An 11,221-nucleotide genomic window follows, 5' to 3' on the forward strand; every position below is an offset into this window, starting at 1 on the left:
TGAAAAAGGTATATCATGGCCAATCTGGGCAAGGATCTTCTCACGCCACTTCCGGTGTGATCGGGTTGGTCTTGTGGAAGAGGCACTGCGGATCGAACTTGGCTTTCAGCTGCGTCAGTCGCTTCTGATTCGTGCCGAATGGTGCTGTGTAGGTCAAGTCGCCGGCTGTTTCAGTGTTAGCAGGAATTCCGTCGCGTCGAGACGAAGGTTCTCTGTAAATCTTACGTTCGCTGTAATTGGCGTATTCCAAGATCGCTCCAGACTTGGGCTGCACGACCGTCTGTCTGATTTCTTCTCTGCATTTGGCCTGCAGATGGCGCCCCCAAGCCCGGAACTGTTCGTCCTTGGTCGGATCGGTCCACGACAGTCCCAGGATACCGGCCTGGTAAATGCCTCGCGTTGGGAATGCTGTCGCCTCCACGGGGACTGCAGCGGCTTTGGTCATGTCGTAGAACTCGATGGAGAGGAATGTCTTCTCCAGATCAGGCTCCTGGCTGATCTTAGTCGTAAATTCTTCCCACAGCCACTGCGCGAATTCCGTTCGGATCGGAGGCGAGAAGGTTGCTCCCTTCAACGCCTTGCGGCCGCCGGGGTGGGCCATGTCGTTCAGCAGCCGGTTCATCTGAGGATATGGCATGGATGCCAAGTTGGCCGCCACCGGCCCCAAGTCGAGCACGGAAGCATAGTACTTTTTGGCGGCATCCTCGTCTCCGTTGAAAAATAGAACCACGATAACGACGGGGCCAGGCGCACCCGGCGATTTGGCAAACACACAGTGGAAGGCGCCTCTTGGGTCCGGATTCCGGTGTCTCTCGTTGAGCGTCTCGATGATCGAGTTCAATTTATCTGGGGTGAACACCAGCGTGCCGCCATAGACGGGACGCGATTGCTCGTAAGCCTGATACCTGAATTCCACCGTCACGCCAAAGTTGTGTCCCGCCCCACGGATGGCCCAGAACAGGTCCTGATTCTCGCTGTTGGACGCGTCGAGGATCCGTCCGTCGGCAACGACGACTTTCGCTCCGACGAGATTATCAATGACCGACCCGTACAGCCCGCTGAGCCAGCCGAAACCGCCGCCCAGCGTAAGACCGCCGATTCCCGTGTGACTGACGGTCCCGCCTACAGTGGCGAGTCCATGTTGAGCGGCAGCATCGTCCACATCTCCCCATAGGGCGCCTCCCTGCGCGACGATAATCTTCTTCTCCGGATCCACGGTCACTTGACGCATCTTGGCGAGATCGATGACGAGACCTCCCTCAGACGCGCTGGTGCCGCCGGTCGAATGCCCGCCTCCTTTCACTGCGATTTCCAGCTGGTGTTTGGAGGCAAAACTCACGAGTTTCGAAACCTCTTCGGCGGTCTGCGGCAATGCCACGGCGCCCTACACAGACAGCACGTATCAGCGGGAGGCTTGATTCGATATTCGGGCGTTGGTTCATACCGCACGTTTTATGGCCGTGTCGGACCACCGTGCAATGGAGGCCTCATAGTCGGGGGAATCCGGGGTCACGAGCTGGGTGCTGGCATCCAGCTGGGACGCCAATTCCTGAGCGAGCGCTGACGAGATGGGATTCTTCATTTTTTGCCAGTTCTTGTGAGTTTCCTACTCAATTAGGTAGGTAGGTAGAAAGAAGAACAAAAAGCTGGGGAAAGATGATAAGATCGAGACGGTCAATAAACAAAGGTGCTTGAGTGGGGTGCGGAGCAAGGTGGACGGCGGGGCCGGCGTCAGGTGGGGGACGATCATCCGCCGAGCTGCACAATTGGCATCGAGATAGGCCTGCGATAGCATCAATTACCTGCATGGGGGCCAAATCGGCAGGGGCAGCTGCAGGGCCAATCGTCGCCAACGATGTCAGCCAAGAAGCGCATGATCGATCTGATCATCATCTTATCCAGTAATCCATACGGAGTATTATTATCCCGGTCTAGTGAGCGTTTCCACTCTATCACTATGCATGCTCTGCCCACTACCTCGCAGTAGGACTTCGTCGCTCAAGGCTGTGGTTTATACTACATCGCAGTCCACAGTAGACACCTTGTATAAGGAACAGATGATCATACAAATCAGAAATAGGAGATATTAATCTAGTACTCAACAATAAACTAATGAATAGTCGATAATTGAATATTTTCAATGAAGACTACTACCTAGGAAGGCTGCTTAACAAGCGTAGGTATAAGGTCCATGTGTTACCGAGTCAGGAGATGTTGTCTGACTATTTTAAGTAACTCTAACAGCTTTAGGGCTGCCCCAGTGGCTTAACGGTTAATTTTATGGTTTTTTATTATCGTTGGAAGATTAGGTTTAGGTTTAGGTTTAAATATACCGAAACCTAACCCTAACCTTTCGAGGAGGAGAGCGAATAGGTAACAAGCAATAACACTCATTGCACGGGGAAAAAGCCTCCCTCATACTTTGATATCTCCATGCAGAGATCGCGAAGCCGAGGATGAAATGGACGAAAACCACCCGAGGTGCTTGCAGATGCCATTCCCCACAGGCTTAGACCAGTCTATGGGCTAAAACGCCCGAAGCAACCGCAACGGTATTTGCAGTCAACATACTGAAAAGTTCTATGGAGCAATCGGACGACGGACGGATGGTGTCTACAAGCATTCCTGTTATGGTTTTAAATGAACTATCTAGCCGTAACAGTGATATATGCGAAGACAGGCTTAGAAACAAAGACCAGGCAAAGGGACTTGCACGAAGAATGAGATTATAACTGTTATCCCGTGTGCTGATAGGGCCATCCCGTGACTCCAGCAGTCCACCGCCACCCAGACGCCGTCTCCTCGGAGTTCGTCCACGTCCCAGTTTGCCCACACAACTCGGCCCTTGAGAACGCGTGCCTCACCACTAGCCAGCCAGACCAGAAAGCTGGCGGGAAGCTAGACTGGAGCAGAAAACCATCAGTAACGCCTCCTTCGGATTAATGGCATCGACAACTGGGCCATGTGAACAAATCAGTGTCCATGGACACGGCCTCAGTCTTGGTCTCGCTCTTCGCCAAAGCGTCCATCTCAACCAGGCCCCGTTGTGATCCTGCCAATGCCACTGCTGTGGCGGCTTTAAATGACACTTAGGAACACGATTACCACTAGTATCATGTTTGGCATGGGGCTCGTGTGAGTTTTCATATCGGTTATCGTTGACGGCATTCTCGGCTGACTATGGGATGGTTTAACAGGGTCGTTGGGGTTATGGCGTGGAGACTCCAAATTACTCTCGATCCAGCCGCCCAGAATGACTGCTCACAGACTATCATCCATGGCTCTCGTGAGCTCTTTCGAGTTATGGTTTAGCACAATTGTCCTCTGCCTGCCCACTCTCGCGCTCTTATTTAGGAATACGTCGAACCAGTCATGTCGAAGGTCACTGGGCATCGAATCTGTCGGGACTGGGTTACTTTCACCTTATTACGGAGGCACGGATTTGGCGGGACCAGCGAGGACATCACGCTAATCTCGCTATTCTGTGCCTGCTAAGTACATAACAAAGGTCCTGTGAGGGCAGCTGCACGGAAAATCCTGCGTAATGGGCTTTTAGTAACGTTTCTTGGTCTGGAGAGGAGATATATGATTCATAATATCAACAACTTTTTACCGGTACAGTACATATAACATATTGTCTCTGTTGCTGCCTCTGGGACCATTCTCCCTCATTAAACTGTCCCGAAAGCCAAAGTATACCCTCCATCCACAGATACTATCTGTCCATTGAGATACTGATTCGTTGCCACAAAGATTAGGGCGCTGGCCATGTCTCGATCATGACCCGGCCGCTGGGCCGGCACCATGTCTTTCATCATATCTTTTTGGAGCGTACTTTTCTGCCGCTCGTTACTCTCCATGGCCGTCATCTCGCTGGGAAAGACACCAGGGGCAATGCTGTTGATACGGATCTTGATCTTGGCTGCGGAGATTTCATACGCCAGCATCTTGGTCAGATGGATTGCCGCCGCCTTGGAGGTGTTGTAGGCGAAATGGTCTTGCGAGGACTTGATAATGCCCGAGATGGAGCTGGTGTTGATCACCGTGCTGCTCCAGCCGTATTCCTTCTCGGTGCCCTTCTGAAGTAGAGGCAGGAAGGCGGTCGTCATGAAATAGAGCTGACACACGTTGGTGCGGTAGCTAGCTTCCCAGTCCTCGATAGTCGAATTCTCGCTGTCAAAGAGGCTCTTGCGCATTTCATTCGGGTCTTGATGACCAACGCTCTGCGACTGGCCCGCAATACCGGCATTGTTGACCAGGATCGAGAGATGGTCCTCGCGGGACGCTATCTCGTCCGCCAGCTGTCTGATGGACTCTTTGCTTGTGATATCGGCCGTGATAGGAATGATCTGCCCCGGGATGTCTTTCCCGTACAGCTCCGCCACCCGATCCAGTTTGTCCTGCGACCGCCCAACAATGTAGACTTTGGCCCCGTTGACCGCGAGCGCCTGCGCGTGCATCAGCCCGATCCCGGTGCCCGCACCCGTGACCAGGGCAACTGCAAGCGTTAGATTTGACAAGCACCAGTGAAACGAAGGAAGCTTCGTGGATAGTTCATACCTTTGCCTCGGACATTGTACAATTCGGAGAGCCTAAAGGTCTCGTTGTTCCTTTTCGCTTGTTCTGCCACATCCGCCATCCTGATGTTCGATGAAATGGACTTCTAAACTTGGAAGTGTGACTAACTGGCAGCAACAACGGTGAGATAAACAAACAACAGAATGTTGAGATTGAGATACGCAGGGAATGTACTTATCATGAGGACCTTTTTAGTGGTAAGGTGGTGGGCCAATTATCCCTGGTTGCGCTCATCAGCATGACGTACCGCTGACGGCTGAATCAGGGTATTTGGGGTTTATCTGATCAGGTCCGAACCCTGTCTTCTCTTGAATCGATGGAACCGCTTCATTACGCAGATACGGTTTAATCGGGTAAATCTCCTATTGGCTTATCGTACATCTGCTTCTATATATATTATCCAGTCCAACAACTCTGGAAACTCTATCTCAGCGCTATTTCCAGGAGGAGGCTCTTTGCCCGCATTGGCCACACTCTCTGCGGGTTTCGACCTGCTATTTGTGCGATGTGCACCCGGTGCAGCGTTGACGACTGTCATTACGCAGGTGTTGTGGCGGCAAGCAAGCGGTGTCACCGTTGCGACACATGATTTCGCATTTATCTTCGTAGTCTTTTTTTATACCTTCGCGGTTCACGGAAAATCAGTCACCGGTAAAGGGTATAAGAAGTAAGAACCGGATGTACAGAAGGCACTATCTATCGCATGTGCTGGTCAGCGAATGCTGAGGAGTAATATCGTATCACCTCAATCTATGGCATATAGTAGTTATTACCGGAAACGGAAGGAGAAAACTGTCATTGAGGAGAGGTTTTTTTTTTCAGTTCAAACTTCGAAGCAGTCACGGCTAAGATGAATGGACTTTCTTTTTTCTGGTGAGAAGCTGTATTACTGTCTAGTTATGTAGATCAACTGTATTGTTGCTAGACAGACGTTAAAAAAAAAGACCAGATCCTGCAGTCGCTCTAGAAAGGCACAATCAGTCAAATCCAACCAATGGCTCCAAGAACGACCCGATGTTGAATAATCTGAAAATTTCAATAGATAATGCAAGTAGCACGCAGCTGTCTCTTCAACCATCAGGCCCCTCGTGAACAGACTCCGACTTTCCATTGCGTTCACACAACCCAGGTGTACAGTATCAGTTGAGAAAGATGGCTGAAAAAAGCTCCCACAACGCATCCCTCTCTTCAGCATTGTCCTTGATCTTGGCCAGCCAGTTGTCGATCTCGTTCTCTGCATCCTGATTGTCGTTCGCTTCGTTAGGAAGAATCGGATGAAAGTCCTTCGCACTGTTCGCCTCGATATCCTTGTTCCAGATACTTGGAACCAGGAGAAGTTTTGGATCGATATTCTCACGGCGCTGCTCCTCATTCTTCGTTTTGTTTCATGCAGCCTCCGCTTCATTATGCTCTCCGACACAGGCCTTCTTGTGAAGATTCGGATCATTTGCCGTACTGTTTTGTGAGTTCTGCATTTGTTTGCAGGAACCAGTCGACAACCTAAAGTATCGCTGTCAGCTTCCTTTCGGGTCACAGGCATTTGCGCGAATGCGGTTTCCGTCTCTCTCTTTTTTTTCCTCTCGTACTGTTCGTTTCCTTTTCCTTCCTTTCATTCTTGTCCTTTTTTTTTTCATTTTTTAATGTCATACAGTCGCGAAGTACAGTTCCAAGCCGAACTCACCGATTCATCGACCCATCCAGGTTGAGGGACCTTGTTCCCATTACTGTCTAGTTCCTGGAAATAGTTGCCGCCACGGCTATCGAAGAACCAGAGGATCACCTCGGGTGTCTGCTTCTGCTCATCGGACGAGAACACGGGCAGGTAATAATTCGACACACCGGCATTGAAGCCCGGGACCATGTACTGGGTCAAGCTGTTGGGGTCCCTCTTCTCGCGAGCGAAGATCTCTGCTCGCGAGAGGTTGTAGTCTCTGTCGTGGTTGCCATAGGTGGATGCCCATGGGAGACCACGCTCGACGAGCGGCGCCACAATTTCATCTACATACCAACTCGAATTCTCCCGATAAGTGTTCTCGCCCGTGATCAGGTCGCCATTAAGCACGACTAACTGCGGGTGTTCCACAGACAGGATAGCGTTCATCACCCGCGTTGAGTTGACGTCTGCTGCGGGCCCCAGACGAGGTTCTCTGCTGCACATCACACCAGTCAGCATTGTTCAATTAGCGGCATAAAAAAAGGAGGGGAAGGAGGAAAAGGGGAAAGAATAAAATGAAATGGAGATGATTCTACCCTCGCCATAGTGAAGATCAGAAAACACCGACAGCTGGAAGGTGCCCTCCTTGGTAAAACGAAGAGGCTGTGGGATCGCGAGCGCCGTAGCGCTGGCGACCAAGCCCAGACTGAGGATCAGCGACAGCACCATGATCGACGAGTTGAAACGGATAAGGGCACCGATTGGGGAAGGTCAAGAAAACGTCCACCGGTGGCCACCACATTTCGAGGATTGGGGCAACTTTTATATCTTGGTTATCGCTAATCATCCTGGTCCATCCTGCGAGTTTCTTGTTAGTTGGTGAGGAAGGTCTTCCTGTCCACGTTGTGTCGCCTATTCCTCTGAGAGGCCGACGCAAGACGCCGACCCAGCGCCAGCCCATCCTTCGGCGCTAGGTGCAAGCAACCACGTGGGAACCCCACCTTCCGAGGATGCGGAACTCCCTTGGTTCCTTCCCCGGCAACGTTCCCGCCGGATTGACCGCTCACAGGGATAAAGTGCTCCGTCCTGGAGGTGGAATAAGAGCGGAAACCACTCATAAATGTTATTTCATGTCGAGATAGATAACTACACGCACTTCTGTGCTCATACTACTGATGCTGTAGTAGGCAATCCAGCCCCGATTACCTCTTGGTCACGTTGGCCAGTGGCTGCCTCGTTGCTGTATATATATATAGACCGTGTCCGTGGTCGACGACGCGACACCGTTCATCATCATACTGCAGCACGGTTCTGTTTCCAGTCATCCCGCTGCAGGACTGTTCAGTTTCGTCAGTGTGAGCACTCTGTATAGATCCTATACAGCCCAGGCATTATCTCCCTGTAAATTCAGGCCACCTAGCTCTGCTGACCGAGTCCTTCGGGCTACCTGCCCATTAGCCTATCTAGACGGCGCTTTCACGACTGCGGGACTCTGGCAATCTCCAGTGACAACACAAATATGACTCAAGAATAGACGCATATTTATGACACTTTCAGCGCCGTTCAGAGATGCATCCCTCTCTAAGTCTTCCACATACTGGGTTCTTTCTCACTCTCGTCCACCAAACAACATATTGCATCCCTTCAGGATATCATCTCTGCTCCTCATAATCGACCTATATCACCATCAATACCAGGCTGTTGTCACTGAGAACAGAAAGCCATGGACAGTGGGACAAATCTCTGCCAAGGCAGGCAGCACTGCCCCAAAGACGATCAATGGCAGCTGTGTCAAACGACAGCTGGACAATATTCCTCGTGATTGCACATCCATCATCATCTCCAAAAAGACACCCTCAAAGGAGGACTGGGTGCTCATAGGAAGACATCTGACCCGCATTACAGATCTCAAGCTGTCATTCCATTCTTCATTCGATTCCAAAGAAGATTTGTGTGACAATATCCCTCCTCACTGGCCGCTGAAACGGCTGGCGCTAGTTGACATATCCGGTCAGGCAGTGAATACACCCTTCATTATCCACGGACAAGTCAAGCATCTGCTTCTGGCATTCACCTTCGAGTTGAGGTTCGACAGCCCAACAAATAAGGAGTTTCATAAGAAAAACGCGGAATTATGTAAAAAAGAACCAGCGATTACCCAGATCTATGGTCCTGAAGGAGTTCCTCTCCGCGAAATGGGTCAGAAGTTTTTGGAGGCAAAGATTGCGGAGGAACAGAAACAAGGTCTGGTATCCAATGGCAGTGACGCGTTACAGGCCCATCAATCGCCGAAGTTGGAGACACTGGAAATTATCGAGAATGACGCACATGATGTCCTGATTCGACTGTTGGCTTGTTCAAGGAAGATGCTCACATGCCTCACAACATTCAACTTCTGCTCCACCAATGGTTACGACTTTTACACCCACAGGACAGGCCTCAGGGATGTTCTCTGTGTGCTCAGAAAGCTCAAATCTCTGACACTCGTTCTGGGTTATGAGTGTGAGAGACCAGAAGATCTCACAAAACTATATACCAGACTTCCACAGAGCCTGGAGAAGCTGCACTTTCGAGGCCCGGTCTCGTTGGCAAAGAGTGAATCGTGGCCAGAGTGGATTCAGGCATTCGGAGATCCGAAATTTCTCCCAAGGCTTTAGAGGTTGAGCTTTGTTCTTGATTTGAAGTCAGAAACAGCATGATGACACATCCAAATCTAGATCGGCGCTGGCAAGAGAACTTGCTGAAAACGTACCAGCTGCCAGGTACAATAGCAACACTTCCCAGTCAGCTCCAGGACAATGTCAGCAGGAACAAGTTGCAACAGAAGATCTTCATGAGGAAAACTTGGCCTGCAACAGGCTCTTGACTGCAGCAAAAGGCAGAGGTACAGGTATTCTCATTGAGCCCTTCCAATCAGCCCTACTTAGACAGATGGCCAAGTCTTGTACCAGTCGATCCACACTGGAATAGCCTCTAATGTACGGTATTGAACTTGGTCAGAGTTATGTTTTGCTGGTGACTCCTTTATAACTCCAAGCGTTTGCACAAAGAATGTGAAGCCCATACTACCAGATTCTGTATGAGTTGAGAGTTGGAGAGTTTAGTGGATTGGTGATTTACAAAATTAAGCATTCTCCTTAGATTATTCTCTATCCTAAGATATTCCTCATGTCGGCTAAGGCAAGACTCAGAATTGTCCAATTCAGCAGTATGAGTGTAGTAAGCCAGTAAGGAAATGCTGCATAAAAAGATTACTGCAGTGTGATCTCACATGACTCTCCAGCAATTGCTGGTCATCTGCCAGCCATATCTTCTTAGGGTAAGGGCACAGCCTTGAGAGCTTGAGAGCTCATGAGCTTCCTGGTTCCTCATTTCACTCATGCATCCTCCATTCTCTCTGCATTGACGGTGCAGACAACCCATCACTTCTCTTAGACTTCTATGCATCCCTCATCGCCTCACATGTGAAGGGTTTTCAGACCTGTTACCTGCTAGATCTCCTGGCCTCCAGCTATACATCGCGTCGATGAACCGAGTCTCTAGGGCTAGGTACTCCAAATCAGCCCACCAATTTATCAGCGCATGAAGCTATTTAAACAGGCGAGGCCCGTCAAATCAATCAGGTGGTACCACTTACCGCCGTCGGAATGACAAATTAGCATTATACTGATCAATCAGAAGATAAAAAGTCAGGTCATTCCACCCTTTTGCAGGCATGGCGCAAGAGGAGCTGTCAGCTTTTACACCAACTCAAAAGTCTGTAATCCAACAGATGATCCAAGAGGCAGTTCAATCAGCTCTGGACGCGCGAGGTGCGCAGGATCCCCAAAACGCTACTCTTCCACAACTCTTGTCAACATCGGCACGCCGGTCACGATCAAGCTCGCCCCTACGTCTGTCCCAGCTCCAAGAGCGTAGCGAACAATGCAAATCGTCAGTTCCTGAGATAGAGCCATGGAATGGAGAAGAGCTCGGTTACTTCCACCCGGACTTGGCCGATGAGGATGATGCCGCAGTTGGGGTAGTTAACAACCAGGTACGCTACCGCGACGTCCATGTCTTCGTTGATCGCGTACGCGAAGTAGCGGCTGTTAGAGGAGAAAATACCGTCAAACACCAACTTTGGGTTTGCCTTCGTGGCCTAGCTTTGACCTGGTACTCCGTCGAGCTATCCGAACATCAGAGGCGGTCGCTGCGTCTCGCGAGCCTCGAAGACGGATGGATAAGCGCTCTGATCGAACAATTCCAGCTCACAAAGGAAGAAGCTGCAAACAGGCTGAAATGTGCGTCCTATTCCATGGCAGACGTCGGAGCAGGAGTGAGTGTTCGCTCATTTGCACAGAGAATCTTTCGGTATGCCACAGCAATGGGCAAAGATTCTATCATGGAGCAATTGATGTTAGTATGGACCAAGCTGGACCCTGAACTGCGAGCCCATATCCCCGAACCGACGCCAACATTGACGACATCTGAGTTTTTGGACCAGCTGAGTTCCAAGGAGTGTATTTGGAGTAGGATAGCCCGTTACATGCCCGCAGTATCAGCGACACAAGCCGACCATCTGCCAAAAGCCTTGTCACCGAATTTCGATCCGATCCCCAAATTGAAGGGGTGCCAAGACTAACGTAATTCCCGGCCGCTCCGATCACCCGGTCGCTCCGATCACCCACCCGCACCTTCAAATACTATACAACTCTACCAATTTCAACGCGCCACTATGCCACCAAAAGCGCGTCAAAATTCAAAAAATTTGGCCCAGCAAGAAGGTAGAATCCTATTGGCTATTTCCGCCATAAAAAAATCGCGAGAATCCGTTGAGTATTCGCAAAGCAGCGCGTCTTTATGATGTCCCTTTTACTACCCTTCAAAACCGACTTCGTGGTACGATTGCACAGATCGAGAGACGTCCAAGCGGACATAAATTGACAATTACTGAGGAGGAGACGCTTTTACAATGGATATTGTCTCGGGATAGGCGTGGAATGGCCT

General features: G+C 50.4%; 5 protein-coding genes across 5 annotated transcripts; 2 read left to right on the plus strand and 3 right to left on the minus strand.

The window, feature by feature from the left end:
• Positions 1 to 40: 40 nt before the first annotated feature.
• On the minus strand, positions 41 to 1,808 carry T310_2237 (uncharacterized protein; the record flags this gene model as incomplete). Its single annotated transcript, XM_013474943.1, has 3 exons — positions 41 to 1,384; positions 1,445 to 1,606; positions 1,641 to 1,808. 3 exons carry the CDS (start codon positions 1,806 to 1,808, stop codon positions 41 to 43), a joined length of 1,674 nt encoding a protein of 557 aa, XP_013330397.1.
• Positions 1,809 to 3,671: 1,863 nt separating this feature from the next.
• T310_2238 (3-oxoacyl-[acyl-carrier-protein] reductase) lies at positions 3,672 to 4,639 on the minus strand (the record flags this gene model as incomplete). The annotated part of the gene is made up of 2 exons (XM_013474944.1): positions 3,672 to 4,498; positions 4,561 to 4,639. 2 exons carry the CDS (start codon positions 4,637 to 4,639, stop codon positions 3,672 to 3,674), a joined length of 906 nt encoding a protein of 301 aa, XP_013330398.1.
• Positions 4,640 to 5,717: 1,078 nt separating this feature from the next.
• T310_2239 (uncharacterized protein) lies at positions 5,718 to 6,961 on the minus strand (the record flags this gene model as incomplete). The annotated part of the gene is made up of 4 exons (XM_013474945.1): positions 5,718 to 5,951; positions 6,035 to 6,184; positions 6,260 to 6,723; positions 6,829 to 6,961. 4 exons carry the CDS (start codon positions 6,959 to 6,961, stop codon positions 5,718 to 5,720), a joined length of 981 nt encoding a protein of 326 aa, XP_013330399.1.
• An 815-nt stretch (positions 6,962 to 7,776) lies between these two features.
• Positions 7,777 to 8,889, plus strand: T310_2240 (uncharacterized protein; the record flags this gene model as incomplete). The annotated part of the gene is made up of 1 exon (XM_013474946.1): positions 7,777 to 8,889. The coding sequence occupies one exon, from the start codon at positions 7,777 to 7,779 to the stop codon at positions 8,887 to 8,889; it is 1,113 nt and encodes a 370-aa protein (XP_013330400.1).
• A 1,058-nt stretch (positions 8,890 to 9,947) lies between these two features.
• Positions 9,948 to 10,856, plus strand: T310_2241 (uncharacterized protein; the record flags this gene model as incomplete). The annotated part of the gene is made up of 1 exon (XM_013474947.1): positions 9,948 to 10,856. One exon carries the CDS (start codon positions 9,948 to 9,950, stop codon positions 10,854 to 10,856), a length of 909 nt encoding a protein of 302 aa, XP_013330401.1.
• Positions 10,857 to 11,221: the final 365 nt, after the last annotated feature.

The sequence above is a fragment of the Rasamsonia emersonii genome, assembly GCF_000968595.1.
Source record: "Rasamsonia emersonii CBS 393.64 chromosome Unknown ctg1118621760017, whole genome shotgun sequence".
NCBI classification, from domain to species: Eukaryota; Fungi; Ascomycota; class Eurotiomycetes; order Eurotiales; family Trichocomaceae; genus Rasamsonia; species Rasamsonia emersonii.